Here is a 17,496-nt window from a genome sequence, read left to right as displayed (position 1 = left end):
CCCCCCCCCTTGACGACGCGACCTCCCCACGACCGTCCCTTGTTCCGGCCTTGTGGTCTCGTCACAAGGGTTATTGATCTCTCCCCGCGCCCGCCCGCCCGCCGGACGACCAGCTCGGTTCCTTCACGCCGCAACACTCTATCCGACGCCACCTCCACATGCTCTTATATATCTGAGCAAACACCACAACGTCAGAGGCCCAGCTGAGATGGGCCCGCATGCTGGCAACGGCATGGGAGCTATGGACAGTATGGGTGCACAGATGCAGGGCCACGGTGGCCCAGGCCAGCCCCCCGCCACGGAATACACACTTCAGGGCGTCATGCGCTTTCTCCAGACGGAGTGGCACCGCCACGAGCGAGACCGCAACGCCTGGGAGATTGAGAAGCAGGAGATGAGGGGGAGGATAGCCCATCTCGAGGGTCAGGCTCGTAGGGCAGATGCCACGCAAAAGGCACTGCGGAAGTACGTGTCCATCCTCGAACGCAAGGTCAAGGACCAGTCTGCCCAGCTCAGAGGCGGCGATGCTGCCAATGAGCAAGATGCCATCGCCAAGGCCGCAAAGAACGATCGCATAGCCAAGATCCAAGAAAAGTTGAAGTGTAGGTGTGCCCCCTGTTGATGTGGGATCCCGCTCTATGATGCTCGGCTGACGAAATTTCCCTTCCGCAGCATCACCCGAGACGTACAACATTCCTGGCGTGGAGGGTATTGAACTAGAAAAGACCGACGACGAAGCACAGCGGAACGACCTCAAGGCATTCTTGGACCAGTGCCAGAGCGAGTTCATGTACCTCATGGTGTCCCCCGCCAACCCCCCGCCGCCCCGCGGCTCACCACCCCTGCCGATGATGGAGGACCTGCGCGAGGTTGACGCCTATGGTATACCCGGTGCTCAGCCTATGGAGCGCCAGTATCCGATGCAGCACCGACCGATGCAGAACCACGTAGCCGACGTCGACCCGAGGCAGCAGCACCAGGCGCCCAACCACGCGCAACCCCCGTCCCACCAGAACGCCAACGCCTTCATCCCCCCCAAGTCGGACCTTCAGCCGCAGCTTATGGTGCAGTCTAACAGCGAGGCTCAGCCCGGCGCATACCAGTCGTCCGACGACTGGAACTCAGTCTCCGTCACGACCCGTCCCGTCGATTCCGGTATGCCCGATCCGGCTCAGGCCGCTGCCCAGGCTCTCGGCGGCATGAACGAGCCTGCCGACCAGAACCACAGAGGTGGCCCACCCCCTGCCACATCCGACCCCGATGCCTGGGTCTTCCCGGAGGGCACGTCCCCGGATCCCAGCACGCAGCAACAGGCTGTCCCGTCAACGTCCAACCGGCCCGACACCGACGTCTTCCCCAATGCCGACAGCCTACCCAAGTCGCCAAACCGCCTCGCTGGCGGTCACAGGAGAAAGAGCTCGGCATCGCGGAGACGCAGTGGCGAGCACGAACTGGGATCTAGCACCGCTGCGAAGACTGAGGCAGGCAGCTTCAAACTACGTTTCGGCCTGCGCGGGCATCTCAGTGCCGTCCGCACAGTCATATTCTCAGGTGGCGGCAGCCCCGGTGAGCCCGAGGTCTGCACAGCCGGAGATGACGGCATGATCAAGCGCTTCCATATCCCACGGCTGGACGGCCACGCAGGCTCACTGGTAAACGCAGCCTCTGACCTGGACGTGACGGCCAACTTTACGCACAGGGGCCATGCAGGCGCGGTTCTCAGCCTGACGTCTTGGTCGCCCGCACCCAACTTCTCGACGGGCGGACGGGCCCAGGGCGACGGATGGGTCTTCTCCGGCGGCCAGGACTCGACGATCCGAGTATGGGAGCGCGGCAGGGTAGACCCCAAGGCGACGCTGAACGGACACACGGACGCGGTGTGGGCGCTGTGCGTCCTGCCGGCGACGCTAGGGTCCGTGTTTGGCGAGTCGAGCCCGCACGGCAGCGCGGACCGGATCCTGCTGGTGTCGGGATCCGCCGACGGCTACGTGCACCTGTGGTCGGTGAGCGCACCGCCGCAGCTCAGCTCGCCGCAGCCCGGGACCAACCGTAGCATGACGGGCCGCGGCGGACGGGTGCGTGGCAACTCGATGAGTTCCGGTAGCGGCTTCCCCAACACTCCCCAGCCGACAATGGCGTCCAACTCGCCCTTCCACAGCACGCTGGTGCACAAGGTGGCGCGGGCGGACGGATCCAAGGCGAGCCCCACGTCGATCACGGCGCTGGGGACGTCGGGCGAGTCGTTTGTCGTCTCGTACGCAGACTCTGCCGTCGTGGTCTACGACACGCGAACCGGCGAACCCGTGGGCAACATGGCCAGCACGGAGACGTACGACGGGACGCCGGCCACGAGCGTCAACGCCGTCGTCGCCACGACGGTGGGTCTCGACCAGGGACAGCACCGGACGAGCGGCGAGGACGAAGGCAGCGCATCGTCGGGATGGCCCACGGGCGGAGGACGGTCCATGGCTGGCTCTGGTGTCGAGGGCACTATCATCTCTGGACACGAGGACCGTTTTATCCGTTTCTTCGATGCCAACAGTGGTATGTCTCGACTCTTCCTCCTTCTCTCTCTCTCTCTATTTCCTATTCTTCAGCACGGCTAACAGGAACAACCCAGGTCAATGTACTTACAACATGCTCGCTCACCCCGACGCCATCTCCAGCCTGTCTCTCAGTCCGGATGGTCTGGAGCTGGTCAGCGCCGGACACGACGCCTCCCTGCGGTTCTGGAGCCTTGGGAAGCGATCCTGCACGCAGGAGATGACGGCGCACCGCGTGATGCGCGGCGAGGGCGTGTGCTCTGTCGTCTGGAGCCGCGATGGAAAGTGGGTGGTCAGCGGAGGAGGCGACGGAGTGGTCAAGGTGTTTGCGCGATAAATCAGAAAGGTGTTTCTTTTTTTTTTTTTTTTTTTTTTGCAGCTTGTATTTTTCCCTATTGCTTGGAAGAGGGGGGACTTGGGAGGATGAGGGAGGACGGTTTCTCATATCTTTATTCTCCTTCTCTTTTGTTTATTCTTCTCATGTATTATGGGAGTGAAGAAATACCGGTACTCTTCCCCGTTGTACGCCTTTTGTTTCCATTGTTTCCATCAACATTCTTCTCTCTGCCACATGATGTATGTTAGTAGCTGCTTGGGGTTGTCGGAGGAAAAGGGGATTTCTGTCTGGAGCGTTTTTTTTTGTCAAGCACTGATCTTTTCCTTGCTGTGAAAAGGTTTTTTTTTTTTTTTTTTTTCAATCTTTCCCGATTTCCCGAAAACGTTCTTCTAAGTATTTGCTTATTTTTATTTTTTTTGTCTTTACTCGGATACGTTGATGTTGGATAGGGCATGTGATGGATGGTATATTATAATATGTGTACGAGTAAGAGGTCAGAGGTCGGAAATTAGTTGACTAGATGGCTGTACCCTTTATAAAGTTAAGTTTCCTTTCGCTCCTCAACAATTCCTCTCACTACGTTGGCTGCTCAACAGCCAAACATCTTCCGTAGTATAGTGGTCAGTATGCGAGCTTGTCACGCTCGAGACCCGGGTTCAATTCCCGGCGGGAGAGATCCGCCAACCAATTCAATTGGTTTCTTTTTTTCTTTTTTTTTCTTTTTTACTGGTTTGTTTTGCTTTGGGCTACAACTCGGATTTTTATAGTCTTTTTTCTTCTTTTTTATTATTATAAAAATCCGGGTTGCTCATTTGTTTACTCGCTTATTCTTGGTCTATCATTATTATCATTCTCATTCTCTTTGTTATCAGTATTCTGGCTCTCCTCTCTTCCTTTGTCAGAACTGTTGCCATCAGTGTCTACTGGGTTTACATGTAGGATGGTGACGCGTAATACATCTATATACTCTGTAACAGTCTCCAAGGCAATCAAGCAGACGCAACTTGAACAAAACGTCATCCTTTGCATGTTTCAGACTAAAACTTGGGATTCCCTTTTTTTTTTTTTGTAGGAAGAAGAAGATTTTATTTTTTTTCTTAAAAAAAAAGAATACTTTTTAACATTTCTCCTGGTAAAGTCAATTGTCGTGAATACTACGGATATTATTGCCTCGTACTTTTTGAAAGCTTAGCCTTGACTTGCACGGGATGTGGCGCCGCGTACGAGAGAGTTGGTCCCGGCCGATGCTATGCACAGCCACAGATGGTCTGATGACGAGCACGGGCTGGCAGTAATACGAGTAATCTGTATGCGCACGCATGTATCCGTACAGCAAAGGAATACTACCTGTTTGACCGGGTAGTATAGCGAGATGTAATGACCTTTGGACTGACCCGTATCCCAATGTAACGAGTTCGATATCCCTAGGCGAGAAGAGACCAATACTTCTCGTACAGGTTCATATGCGTACGAAGTTGTGGACCGTGTGTTGCGACGACAGCACGCGACGCAATTCCGGAACGGGACCAGCGTAGGGAGAAACTTTTGTGGGTGGGNGTTCATATGCGTACGAAGTTGTGGACCGTGTGTTGCGACGACAGCACGCGACGCAATTCCGGAACGGGACCAGCGTAGGGAGAAACTTTTGTGGGGGGGGGGACGGGTACTCATATACGGAGTATCGGTATACAGAGTATCGGTATACAGAGTATTAGTAATGATAATGATGGTAACAACGGCCTACGAGGACGGGTACAGAATACATGTGGTCGTACGGAGGTCCCGTACAGAACCTGCAGGCTACAGCCCAATGGACCTGACAAGGGTCGCAGGCCGGACTAGCGGCTATTGATCAGGATCCATGTTCCCTGAGGGCCCCGTCACAGTCCGAACCGTGGCCAGCAACTGGGCTCTTTGCGCAATAAAAATACAAGTATCCGTAGGAGACCGTACGGGTACGCATGATACTATATGCACTACGGTAGTAGATACTCGGTATGTGATGCTGCTGACTTGTAGGAGAAGAGGGAGTTGAGAAGGGTATTGCAGTCTCGTGGCCCTACGAGCACTCGCTCGTACAGGCTACGCCATGACCTTGTGCTTGTACGAAACCGGAGCGTTGGGGTGTTTGTTCCTTCTTAAACGAATACGATACAAGGCGTGTCAGATTATTATTTATTTTTGGTCCTTTTTTTTTTCTTCTTCTTTCCCTTTTCTGTTATGATTAGGGGCTGGCCACATCATCACAAGTCGATTGCAGCAAAATCCCCAGTTTCCTTCTTCTTCTTCCTTTTATTCATTTTTTCTTCTCTCTCATCATCTGAACAACACACACACCCCTCCCCCCCCTCCCCTCCCCCTCCTCCCCTCCTTCTTCAACACAACCCGAATTGATCGTCATACTCGATCGCCCCTTTTCTTCTTCTTCCTTCTTCTCTCCTTCTCAAAGGGGACCCTATCGATCAAAACCCCATCTACGACCCTCTCTCCTTCTTCATTCTTTTCCCCATCACAAAGTTGGCCGCCTAACCCAGCCACCATGCTGCTTTTACGACTAGCGACCGTTCTCGGTCTGGCAGCCACGGTATCGGCGACGACGACAAGGCCTGGCGATGGCCACGGGACGACGACGAATATCCAGACGCGCGAGACGAAGGCCAAGACGCCCAAGTACTTCCGCGAGCCGGGGGGCTCCCTGGCCCTGAGCCACTACGACGCGCGGTACTACCAGTCCGAGGTGCCCTACTCCGAGCACCGCGAGGTCCTCCGCGGCCTGGTGCAGTCGTACCTGACCACGTTCCGCCAGTACGGCATCGAGACCTGGCTCGCCCACGGCACCCTCCTGGGCTGGTGGTGGAACGGCCAGGTCATGCCGTGGGACTACGACCTGGACATGCAGGTCTCCAACCACACCCTCACCTGGCTGGGCGACAACCTCAACGGCACCGAGCACGCCTACAACGTCACCTTGTCCGCCGCCGTCGCCGGCGCCCCGACCGTCGAGACCCGCTCCTACCTGCTGGACGTCAACCCCCACCACTCGGAGGTGAAGAAGGGTGACGGCCGCAACATCATCGACGCCCGATGGATCGACACCTCAAACGGCATGTTCATCGACATCACTGCCGTCAGGGAGCGCCACGAGGATCGCCCCGGCCTCTGGAGCTGCAAGAACAACCACCGCTACGACTCCACCGACCTCTGGCCCATGCGCCTCTCCCTCTTCGAAGGCGTCAAGGCAAATGTCCCTTATAACTTTCAGCGTATCCTCAGCGATGAGTATGAGGAGAAGGGTCTAGTTGCCGAACAGTGGGAAGGGTATGTCTCCCCCCCCCCCAACAATGTCTTCCTCTCTGCTCTCTGCATCTCTCGATCATCCCATCTCCTCTCCCCTCTTCCCTCAAACATCTATGCTCTCCTCAGAAACACAAACAAAACTGACAGCCAGAAAAAAAACAGCCACCGTTGGGACGCCCGTATCAAGGACTGGGTCAAAATGTCTTCCTCCGAGGAGAAAGAGGCCAAGGCCAAAGCTCAGCAGCATAAACTTGCCGACATGGAGGCTCAGAATTCTAAGCAGGACAACTCTTAGGTGACGCGTACGCGCCCAGCCTCCTGATATATACTGACGGAATGATTTGACATGCTCTTCAATCTTTTTCCTCTAACCCTCTTCTCCCCTTGTACTTGTTTATACTCTTGTGTCATCTTCTTTCTAGTTATCAGTGTTCTTACCCCGTTTGGCAAATAGGGTTTTGGAGTTGGGATACATGGCGTCGTCGGCTGCATCTTTGGTTTTATATATATATATCTTTTTTTTTTTGCTATCTGTTTATTTGGTGTTGCGATGGGGGTGGGGGGAAATTCTCTCTAATGGTACCATATTTCAACGAGTTGCATCACCATGTCCGTGTCGTCTTGCAATGTACACGCACGTCTTGATTCACGTCTACGTTTCGAGGCCGGGCTCATCACTCGACCCGATCTCTCCCAGATCTACCAGCGGCGCCATGCTCGGTCGCCCGTGAGCGCACTGGAAGGGAAACGCGCACTTCGCCACCCGCCGGACCAGCTCCTCGCACTCTCCATGCGTGAGCACGTCTTGGAACATGACGGCGCTGCGGCAGGCGCGCGCACGCAGTAGCTCGAGTATGCCGCTGGGGCAACCGTGGAAACGGCCGGGCCAGCCGCGGTCTTCTTCGCCACCACCATCGTCCTCGTCGCCCTCGTCGCCCTCGTCCCTCGGATCGCCAGCCTGGCTGGCCGGGAGTGCGCCCTCGTCCTCGGCGAGCTTCCGGCTCTCCTCGCGCAAGAGGTCTATTACGAGCCTCGGCTCCGCCCTGCACCGTTCCAGGACGCTCGGGGGTAAGCTGGTGACTGCAATCTGTCGGCTTCGGGATCGGCCTCGGGAGGCCGCCGCCGCCGTCCGTCTGCTGGACAGGTGGTAGGATACGCCCCAGGCATTCAGGTGCTGCCGACTCCCCTCGAGGCTGTCGGCTTCGCGCAAGCCAATCTCAAAGGTGAGAGGCCGCTCGAGAGCTTCGGTCCGAGCCGTGCATCTGCCCGTGCGGCTCTGTACAAAGTAGTCTCCCATGAGCTCCTCCAGCTTGCAGCGCTCGTCGACGGCATGCTGGTCCAGCATGACGAGCGCAGACGGTTCCCTGCCGCTTACTCCCTCGGCGCCGCCGTCCAGCAGAAGCTTGACAAGGATAAACTTGCGGTCGACCTGGCCGACGACTACCGCATCCGCCAGCGCTGCCTTGGATATACGCCCGTTCATGTTGACCGACCTTGACTCGAACGTAGCCTGGCCCGCTGCGTGTGGGTGATTGCATGGCACGGCAGGATCATCGTACGCGCGGGGTACAGCCCGAGGGACGTTATCGAACGCCGGGGTTTCCCCTGACTGGAGCACCTCCTTGAGCCATGCGCTTTGCTCCTCATTTTTCCTAGACGCTTCGCTGTCTCCTCCCCGGCAAGCAAGGCTTAGACGGCCACCAAAGTAAGGACTAGTCTCCTCGGCACCGCCGACATCCTCTCCACGTAGTTGAGCCAGTCGCCCGTACCTAGGGGCTTCGCTAGGCGCGGTATCGTGCGGCCGTCCCTTCTGCCCGCCGCTCGTCTTCGCCGCGTGGCCCACCTTGATGCGCTGCCAGCTGTCAAAGGGACTGTCGCTGCGGACTCGTGAGCTCTCTCCGGCACCAAGCGGAGAAGATCGGCTAGGAAGACCACCGCTCAGGTGGCTGCGGCCTTCTCTGAAGGTCTTGGGTCGACCTAGAGACTTGGATGTCGACAAGGGCGGTTCGTCATTCCTGGACATGTGGATTCTTTGAGGACGCAGATGCTGCTTCTCGAGGAAGCCGTAGCATACAGCCTTTAGGAGATCCAGTATCCTCTCCAGCTGGTTTGCCTGGCCATCCAGAATGTCGTCCGCATCGTTCACCGGAGAGCAGTCGCGGATCCGTACACGAAAGTAAAACATCGGCCAACGCTCAACACCCTTGCGGCTCTTCATATCCTTGCCAACAGTCTGGACGTCCGGTACGCGTTCGTCGATAGCACCGAAGCTCGAGTTTCTGAAGACCTTGTTGACCTCCTGAAAGATGGCATCTGTACCGCACTCGTTCGGGAGGGGATGGATGCCGATGCTTATAAACTGGGCTCGCCTGGTGCTTACGGGAGTGGTCGCTATGCAACCTCTTACCGTAATGTGCCCGGCTGAAGCCGAGATAGGTATCCAAGAGCTTAGGGGGTACGCATCAGCCAGCGATGCCTGAGTGAGGAGCCTCGATGTGCGCAGGGTCAGATCAGGGCCGTCTGGTGACCTCAGGCGAACACTGTTCTGCGAGCCGACCTCGCAGAGCGATATCATCGCTGCCGCGTTCCACGAGAGCATAGTGGCCACCGCGTCTGCAACGAGTCTCCTCCATTCCTTGTCGGTGCCGGAACGATCGGCTGATATCACAGCCCTGTGCTTGACCCTGACAGGCATGGAGCCGAACAGATTGTGCACCACAACGCGTGTGCCATGGTCCGATAACATTGCGGTCTGCTCTGGCAATGCAGGAAGATGCCTCGCCAGGATTCTGGAGCGGTGTAGTAGCAGCGAGTTGTACGATGCGTCGCTCCCGTGGCAGGAGGTCACCGACAGGAGGGACAGGTTAGCCAAGGCCGCCAGGAATCTTCCGTGCCTCCCAAAAATGGCTTCTCTTGGAGGAAACCTAGAGGTGTCTGGCGATTGTCAGTCAGGAATGCATGCTGTCGAGGGCACATACAGGGGAGGGGGTGAGGCCACGTACGGTGGGGTTTCCCCAGACCACCTCCCTCCTGAAACTCATCCGAGGGTATTCCGATACCGTCATCTTGAACAGTGCAGTTTCCCCTGGAGTAGTCGACCGTAATCTCTACCTTGGATGCGCCGGCATCAAGTGAGTTCCTGAGAAGTCCCAACACGACGCTGTTCAGAGAAGTGATGGTGACGGAGGATCTGAGCTTGTCGACGACGTGGTCTGGAAGCTGCTTGATGGACATGGCCCAGGGCTGCAGCTCATGATGGCCGGTAACTGGGTCCTTGATGGTTGGCGGATGGCGTGCAGCTAACGACGTCCCGTCTCGGTCCAGGGTTCAGAGTCCCAGCACCGCACCCGTATATGCAAGGGCTCCGCTCGAGAGCGACGTGAGCAAGCAGTCTGCGTCTAGGGTCTTCCCTCGATCATCGGCCCGCGACGAGCAATGCAAGTCAGCCAGATGGAACTCGCGAGCGATCCAGTTCTGGCTCTGTTTCGTGAGCCTAACCTGGTCTCCTCAGATGTGGCTCGCCTTTTATATATACACATGTATATATATATATATATATATATATATATATGTATATGTATATGTATACACTCGTAGTATAGCGATGGCAGACGTTGCGCCCGTTACGCCTACCGTCCCATCTCATTAGGCAGAATGACGACAGTCTCACGTGATCTACCCCAGAAGACGTCAGGGGCCATGGACCCGCTCCCTCCCAGTCTCTCAATCTATGCGTCCGGTCGTCTACGATCCCATCTCCGGCTGCCCACGCCATCTCCACTAAGTCCCGAGCGCACGCCATCTATCTCTGGGTGTCGAAAACTTGCACCTGCTTGCTGACCGGCATCTCTCTTCTGGTCAAAGCGTCCTTCTATACCGCCCCCCTGCGTTTGGGAGTATCTGCTCTCATCCTCCTCACAGCCTTGTCCCACCTCGCCGGTGCGTTGTTGGGCTTGCATTCAAATATCGGTTTACTTCCAGAGGCGAGGCGCCCACGGCTCGATGGCCACCACCACCGCCACCCCCAACTCTACAGGTATGTATCCTACTGCGGTGCGCCACAGGCAAGCTACAGGCTGACCCCGTCTCCTCCCTCGAGCAGCCCAGCAGGCTCAGCGGCGACGGCCCTTCTCGACATGGGTCAAGAAACTCACCAACTTCAAGTCCTCGTCCGACGGCGAAGGGCCGCGGCGGAACATGAAGAAGAAGAAGCGCAATAGCAAAGCCAACAACCCGTACCCGGAGTCCGGCACCGTCAGCGGCTACGCCAACAACCACGACGACAGCTCCGTCAGCGCTGCGACTGGCCAGGGCGAGAGCAGCACGTCCCTCGAGCAGTCGAGCCGCCCGTCCACGACCGAGACGAACGAGCCGCCTGCCACCGGCACGACGGCATCTACAGACCACGACGCCCCTCGCTCGATCAAGGCCCCGAGCCACGGTACGAGCTCGGTCACCGGGACCAATCACACAGTGGGCGGCGGGCTAGATTCGAGGAAGGGTGGTGACAGCACCTTTTCCAGCCCGGCCCCTTCTGTACAATCCCTGGCCACGACTCTGACGACGATACAGTCAGTGGCCCAGCACGCAGGCGGCGGCCCCAACAGCAGCAGCCCCGCCTCCGGTCCCTCGACGCAGAACAACGCTCAGTCGATCCAGTTCTCCCAGCCTTTCCCTTCGACGTCCCCCGCGTCTGCCATCCCCGCCCATCTGGCGCCCAACGGCGCTCCGAACACCTACGTGGCGGCCACCGCCAACGGGCTGCTGACGGATAATGCGTCCATATTGACGCTTGCGTCCTCGAGCAAGCGGCGGCGCCGTCGGTCTATGGACACGGACGCCTCGGTCAGGGCGCTAGCCCCCTCTTCGGTCTGGGGAGGCAGCCGCGAGAGTCTTCCCCTCAGCGTGCTCAGCGCCAACATCGAGTCGTCGGCCATGGCGAGCACCCCTGCCCTCCACAGCGGGACCGCGCGCGAACGGAACAGCATCTACTCGTCGACGGGCATACCTCCCGCCATCCAGGGCGACCGCAGCAGCTACTACGCAAAGCAGGGCGACGCCGCCAGCATCAGGAGCGGCAGGCCGGGCCACAGCAGGACCGAGAGCATGACGGGAGTCAACACTGCCGGGCCCAGCAGCCCTCTGGCAGGGCCCCCGGCCAGCGAGAAGAGCGACATAACTGAGAAGGTCGACGAGAATGCGGGGGATGAGGCAGGGGGCCAGAGGCCTACCAAGGAGGAATGATGGAGGCGGCGGTTGAGCGCCTCTCGGGGTTTGCATGAGTTATGCTGTCTTTCTCTTCTCTGCTTGTTCTCTTCCGACGTCCCCTTCTCTCTTCTCGATTTCTCTTTCTTTTCCTCTTGGGTCACGATGCTGGCGATGGGTGAGGGTCAAGGCGTGCGATTTGCGCGTAGGATTTGCTGGTGCTATTGGAATGATGATTTCTGCTACTGGACACGGATTCTGTATAAATGATACCCTATTCCCCTTGTATACACCGTCCACGTTGATAGTGTAGAGTCCTGAGAATGAACCGACTTGTTTAGGGAGAGTAGGCAATATTTCGATACTAGTAGTAGTCGTAGTAGTAACAATACTACTAGCAACACATTGAAGCGACAGCGAGTGTACCTTGGATGCTGTACCCGCTGAGCAAGAGCCAGCAGGGGTCCTCTCCCTCTCCCTCTCCCTCTCTCTCTCTCTCTCTATATGTATATATATATGTCCGACTATCGCTACTGTTTCGAGGACAAACTGTACTCATGGCTACCAGTCACTACCTGTACATGTAGTGTGATGGATGGGTGGACCGTGGTGGTGGTAAGATGATGAAGAGAGTCCCTCACAGTGCCCAGATACTCGACGGGAGCCTTGGAGCAGCTCTGATAGGGACCCACCATCGTCATCGCCCGCCACACCTTGGCAGCAGCAGCGCGTATTCCTTCCCTCTTCAATCATCATCAATGCGACATCATGGCCCTCTCGGTACGTTGAACAGGACAGACCGCCTCTGGCAGGAAGTCGTCTGCACAGGATCCCTTCTTTTGATCTCTGTTTCGAGCTGCTAACGTGCGTGCGTCGCACCCGTCCCCGCAGTGGAAGTCGTTTGACTTCTTCGAAGTCGCCCAGGTCTCCCTCCCCGACAGCGAGACCCAGCAGCTCCTGGAGAGCAACGAGACATCGAGCGTCTGCGCAGGCTCCGACAGCCTCTTCCTCGGGTCGGGAGATGGTTTCGTCGACATCGTCGGCAGGGGATGGAAGGTGCTCCGGAGGTTCCAGGCACACGAGACGGGGAGGATAACGCACATGCGCCAGGTCGAGGGGACAAGCCTGCTGGTCACGGTGGCGGTGAGTCGGACCCCGGGCCTCTCTCTGTCCGGTCTTTGGACGTGCGCTGACAGGATGGAAATCAGGAGGATATGAGCAGTGAGCCCGTTCTCAAGGTCTGGGCCCTCGATAGGCTGGTCAGAAAGACCAATCTGCCTACGTGCCTCAGCACCGTGAGCATCGGCAATGCGAGGAGGCAGTTTCCAGTAGGTCTTCCGGGACGGCAGTCCTCGGCCCCTGGAGGGGGTTTGGCGTGTCCACTTCATCGAGCTGACGGCGAATGTCTGGTGATAGATCTCCGCCTTTGCCGCCGTCGACGACCTCAAACAGATCGCCGTGGGCTTCGCCAACGGCTCCGTGGCCGTCATCCGCGGCGACCTGATCCACGACCTGGGCACCAAGCAGCGCATCGTCTTCGAGTCCGAGGAGCCCGTCACCGGCCTCGAGCTGTCGGTCGACGACGACTTCCTCACGACCCTCTTCGTCTCCACGACGTCGCGCATACTCAAGGTTGGCCTGTCGAGGAAGGGCCAGGGCCTGCCGCCCAAGACGGTCGAGGACGTCGGCTGCGGATGGGGATGCATGACGCTCGACAAGCGCACGGGTGACATCGCGGTGGCCCGCGAGGACGCCATATACACGTACACCCTCGACGGGCGAGGTCCCCCAAAGGCGTACGAGTCGCCAAAGAAGTCCATCGACATGTACCGCGGGTACGCGGCCCTCGTGTGTCCGCCTGCCGCTACAAACGGTCGGAACTCGGGCTCGATCAGGCGTCGCTTCGGCGGTGTGAGCGACGAGCTCTTCAGCGCCTCGACGTTTGTCCTGCTCGAGATGGACCTGCGCATCGTGTCCCACACCGAAACGCTGATCTCCCCCGTCCGCTTCGTCTTCGAGGTCTGGGGCGACTTGTATACGATGACGGAGGACGGAAAGGTATGGCACGCTCTGGTGTAGCACGATGCCGTGCATGCGGGCTAACAACCGGCTCTCCTTCAGATTCACCGCTACCATGAAAAGACGCTGCAGCAGAGGCTCGAGATGCTCTACCAGAGAAACATGTACCCTCTGGCCATTGCCCTCGCGCAGAACGCGGGTCTCGGCCCCGAGCAGCAGAGCCTCATCTACCGCAGGTTCGGCGACCACCTCTACCAGAAGGCCGACTTTGACGGTGCCATGGTCCAGTACATCCGTGCCATCGACACGACGGAGCCGTCGCAGGTCATCAGAAAGGTAATGCATATGCGCTCTGGACTCGGACGCCTTGCCTGTGCTGACTCGACCCGCCCGCTCCAGTTCCTCGACAGCCAACGCATACACAACCTCATCCAGTATCTAGAGCAGCTCCACGAGCACAGAAAGGCCACGGCCGATCACACGACACTCCTCCTCAACTGCTACGCCAAGCTCAAGGACATTGACAAGCTCGAGAGCTTCATCAAGTCGCCCGGCGACCTCAAGTTCGATCTGGACACGGCCATTGCCATGTGCCGCCAGGGCGGATACTACGACCAGGCCGCCTACCTCGCCAGGAAGCACGGCGAGACGGATCTCGTCGTCGACATCCTCGTTGAGGACTCCAAGGCGTATGCCGAAGCCCTGGAATTCATCTGGCGCCAAGACCCGGAAGTGGTATGTTGAACGCTGCCCACGCGCGCGCGGCCTTCGAGGCAGATGATCTGACAACGTCTCCACCCCCGAATAGGCCTACGGTTCGATGCAGAGGTACGCTAGGGTGCTCATCGAAAACTGCCCGGCGGAGGCGACCAAGCTCTTCGTCGAGTACTACACCAGCAACTACAAGCCCAGGAGGACAGCTGTTCCGACGACGACGACGGCGACGAGCGGCGGGTCCCCCTCGGAATCTGCAGGGTTCGCAGCCGGGGCGGCGAGCGCGGTGCAGAACCTGTCGAACCTGCTCTCGATGAGCACGCCCACGAACGGGACGCCGAACAATGGGCCGCGCCCGACGATGCCTGACGGAGGCGTCGTACCCGACGAGGACAGCGTCTCGGGGCCCAAGTACACCCCTCCGCCGCCTCGGACGGCATTCTCGTCGTTCATCGACCACCCGGACGAGTTCATCGTGTTCCTCGAGGCCTGCCTGGAGGACGACGGGCTCAAGGACGCCCACCGCACGGACCTGTACACGACGCTGTTCGAGATGTACCTGTTCAAGTCGCGGCAGAAGGGGCCGCAGAACAAGGAGGAGTGGGAGGCCAAGGCCAAGAAGCTCATCGAGGGCGAGCACGTGCCCATGGAGAGCTCCGACGTCCTCCTGCTCTCGCACCTGTCCAACTTTGGCGACGGCACGGTGCTGGTCAGGGAGCAGGCGGGCCTCCTGCTCGACATATTCCGGTCCTACACATCGGCCAAGGACACGAGGGGCGCGCTCAAGGCCCTGGCCAAGTACGGCCCCGAGGAGCCGCAGCTGTACCCGGCAGCGCTGACGTACCTGACGTCGGACCCCCGGGTGCTCGAGGAGGCCGGGCAGGACGAGCTGGCGGCCATCCTGGACAGGATCGACCGGGACGGGCTGATGGCTCCTCTCCAGGTGATCCAGACGCTGGCGGGCCACCGGGGAGGCGCCAACGGCGGCGTGGCCACGATGGGCATGGTCAAGCCGTACCTCGAGGGGACCATCACCCGGCAGCGCAGGGAGATTGCCTCGAACCAGCAGCGCACGGCGGGCCTCCGCACCGACAGTGAGAAGCGGCGGGCCGAGCTCGCGGAGCTGACGAGCAAGCCGGTCGTCTTCCAGGCGACGCGGTGCTCCGACTGCGGCCAGGGACTGGACCTGCCGGCGGTGCACTTCCTCTGCAAGCACAGCTTCCACCAGCGATGCCTGCGCAGCACGGACGACGACGACGGCAGGGGCGCCGAGTGTCCCAAGTGCGCCGGAGAGAACGAGATGATACGCAAGATGAGGCAGGGACAGAGGGAGAGGGCTGGGAAGCACGAGCTGTTCAAGAGTGACCTGGAGAGCAGCGACGACAGGTTCTCGACAATGGCTGAGTGGTTCTCCAGGGGTGTCATGGATGCGGGAAGGGATGCAAATTTCTGATGTCGTAGCATGATGTTGCTGTCTGGCGTGTTTTTTTTTTTTGTTTTTTTTTTTGTTTCTTCTTTTCTTCTTTGCTCTTCATCTTTCAAATTTATTCTATTGTCAATTACTATGGATATTATGAGGTTGTCACTTTTTCAACATGTTCCTCATTCCTTTTATCGACATACTGTGGTTTGATTCATGAGGCATGTACAAGACACCACTCGGTTAGAAAGTGAGCTCTGAGTAATAATATTAATACTCGTACTCGTACTATCATTAGTAGAGAACTCACACCACGAGAAAAGAAGACGAAACCATCAGTTCATCAACATATCAACGACGGAGTACTTGCCTTTTTCTCTCTCTCCCTCTTCTTTCTTCTCATTCTTCTATTCTTCTCTGTCAGATATATACTAGGCAAGACGCCATGAGTCGCGATCCGAGACTTCTAGCCGACTACTTCTCGCGGTCCCTGACATCATTCACCTCGTCTGGCGAACAATTCCGTGTGCTGTGCACGCTGCTACCCCGCAACGGCAACGGCGCAGCACAGGATGAGGACGATTATATCCCAAAAGTGCTGCAGCCTCAGCAATCTGTCCAAGACGTCATCGTCCTGGACTCGAGCTTCAACCCTCCCACGACGGCACACGCGGCCATGGCACGTTCCGCTGCTGCTGCTGCTGCTTCTGCTGCCGCTGCGTCACAGCACATCCATCAGACCAGCCGTACCAGGATCCTGCTTCTCCTGGCGGTAGAGAATGCCGACAAGGCTCCCAGACCAGCCAGCTTCCCGCTCCGTCTGTGCATGATGGAAGGGTTCGGGAGGGAACTGCTTGCGTCTGTCCGCACGGATGCTCCGTCGACCGGGTTGGAAGCCGTGGACGTGGGCGTGACGAGCCGGCCCTTCTTCCACCAGAAAGCACTGGCTATCGCTGCTTCCGGGTTCTACCGTGGCGGCACGACCTCTGCGAGTCCAAGTTGGAGTCCGGGCCCGGGTCCGAGTCGGGGTGGGACGGAGGGTGAGAGCGGATGCGAGATGACCTTCCTGGCCGGGTACGATACGCTGGTACGGATCTTCAACCCCAGATACTATGCCGGTACCGGGGGGATGAGGGCGGCTCTGGATCCCTTCTTCCGTTCGGCCAGGTTGAGGGTGACGATGAGGACGGATGGGGAGTGGGGGGGCAGAGAGGAGCAGAGTATGTACCTCGGGAGGCTGGGCAGGTCGTCATCTCCGTCGCCCTCGTCGGTGGCGGGTGAGGCTGACGGTGCGGATGGCGGTGAGACGGACGGTATCGAGGAGGACTGGGTGCGTAGGGTGGAGATGGTGGATGGTATCGGTGGCTCCGTGAGCAGTTCGAGGGTGAGGCAGGCTGTCGAGGTTCAAGGGGACGTGGACGGGTTGGTGGACGGGGAGGTGAGGATGTGGATTGAGAGGGAGGGACTGTACAGGTGAACAGGCTGGCTCTTGGCTCTTTCACCCGGAGAGGTGTTTGGAGTTTCTGTAGACAATCATATCGGCACTTTTGAGATGGAAAGACAGGACTGACTGTTATTATTATATACGGCCTATATATATATATATATATATATACTATCATACAATCTATCATACAGGATACTATGCAACACTACACAATACCACACCGAGAATCCATATGAGATTGAACATCCAGACGTTTCCAGGAACATCACTTGGAAGCCATCGCACCTGTTGTTTGACTTGCAGCGTCAACAGATCAGGCACGGCTGATACGACGCACAATTCACAGGTAAAATATCTACCGCAAGCACCCGAACACGGCAGAAATACATATCATCACCTCGGTAACAGAGTAACTCATCATTTCTTTCCACTGCGGGGCCTTGCATCTTTTCTACGACTAATCTGTAGATAAATAATTAATAATAATGATGATGATGATGATTTTTTTTTTAAA

The 17,496-nt window shown here is 57.8% G+C and overlaps 6 protein-coding genes across 6 annotated transcripts; 5 read left to right on the top strand and 1 right to left on the bottom strand.

Moving 5' to 3' along the window:
* Positions 1-208: 208 nt before the first annotated feature.
* Positions 209-2,880, top strand: GMORB2_4629 (uncharacterized protein; the record flags this gene model as incomplete). The annotated part of the gene is made up of 3 exons (XM_035466603.1): positions 209-602; positions 673-2,544; positions 2,621-2,880. 3 exons carry the CDS (start codon positions 209-211, stop codon positions 2,878-2,880), a joined length of 2,526 nt encoding a protein of 841 aa, XP_035318151.1.
* Positions 2,881-5,419: 2,539 nt separating this feature from the next.
* Positions 5,420-6,472, top strand: GMORB2_4628 (LicD family; the record flags this gene model as incomplete). The annotated part of the gene is made up of 2 exons (XM_035466602.1): positions 5,420-6,198; positions 6,340-6,472. The coding sequence occupies 2 exons, from the start codon at positions 5,420-5,422 to the stop codon at positions 6,470-6,472; spliced, it is 912 nt and encodes a 303-aa protein (XP_035318150.1).
* A 357-nt stretch (positions 6,473-6,829) lies between these two features.
* Positions 6,830-9,411, bottom strand: GMORB2_4627 (DNA mismatch repair protein MLH3; the record flags this gene model as incomplete). Its single annotated transcript, XM_035466601.1, has 2 exons — positions 6,830-9,111; positions 9,156-9,411. The coding sequence occupies 2 exons, from the start codon at positions 9,409-9,411 to the stop codon at positions 6,830-6,832; spliced, it is 2,538 nt and encodes an 845-aa protein (XP_035318149.1).
* Positions 9,412-10,179: 768 nt separating this feature from the next.
* Positions 10,180-11,421, top strand: GMORB2_4626 (uncharacterized protein; the record flags this gene model as incomplete). Its single annotated transcript, XM_035466600.1, has 2 exons — positions 10,180-10,213; positions 10,280-11,421. 2 exons carry the CDS (start codon positions 10,180-10,182, stop codon positions 11,419-11,421), a joined length of 1,176 nt encoding a protein of 391 aa, XP_035318148.1.
* A 729-nt stretch (positions 11,422-12,150) lies between these two features.
* Positions 12,151-15,568, top strand: GMORB2_4625 (vacuolar protein sorting-associated protein 11; the record flags this gene model as incomplete). The annotated part of the gene is made up of 6 exons (XM_035466599.1): positions 12,151-12,162; positions 12,274-12,525; positions 12,579-12,710; positions 12,799-13,440; positions 13,504-14,136; positions 14,228-15,568. 6 exons carry the CDS (start codon positions 12,151-12,153, stop codon positions 15,566-15,568), a joined length of 3,012 nt encoding a protein of 1,003 aa, XP_035318147.1.
* A 412-nt stretch (positions 15,569-15,980) lies between these two features.
* Positions 15,981-17,012, top strand: GMORB2_4624 (nicotinamide-nucleotide adenylyltransferase; the record flags this gene model as incomplete). The annotated part of the gene is made up of 1 exon (XM_035466598.1): positions 15,981-17,012. The coding sequence occupies one exon, from the start codon at positions 15,981-15,983 to the stop codon at positions 17,010-17,012; it is 1,032 nt and encodes a 343-aa protein (XP_035318146.1).
* Between the last annotated feature and the right edge of the window lie 484 nt (positions 17,013-17,496).

The sequence above is a fragment of the Geosmithia morbida genome (genome assembly GCF_012550715.1).
Source record: "Geosmithia morbida isolate 1262 chromosome Unknown scaffold_22, whole genome shotgun sequence".
Lineage (NCBI taxonomy): Eukaryota > Fungi > Ascomycota > Sordariomycetes > Hypocreales > Bionectriaceae > Geosmithia > Geosmithia morbida.
This window is presented reverse-complemented; position numbering and strand designations above follow the sequence as displayed.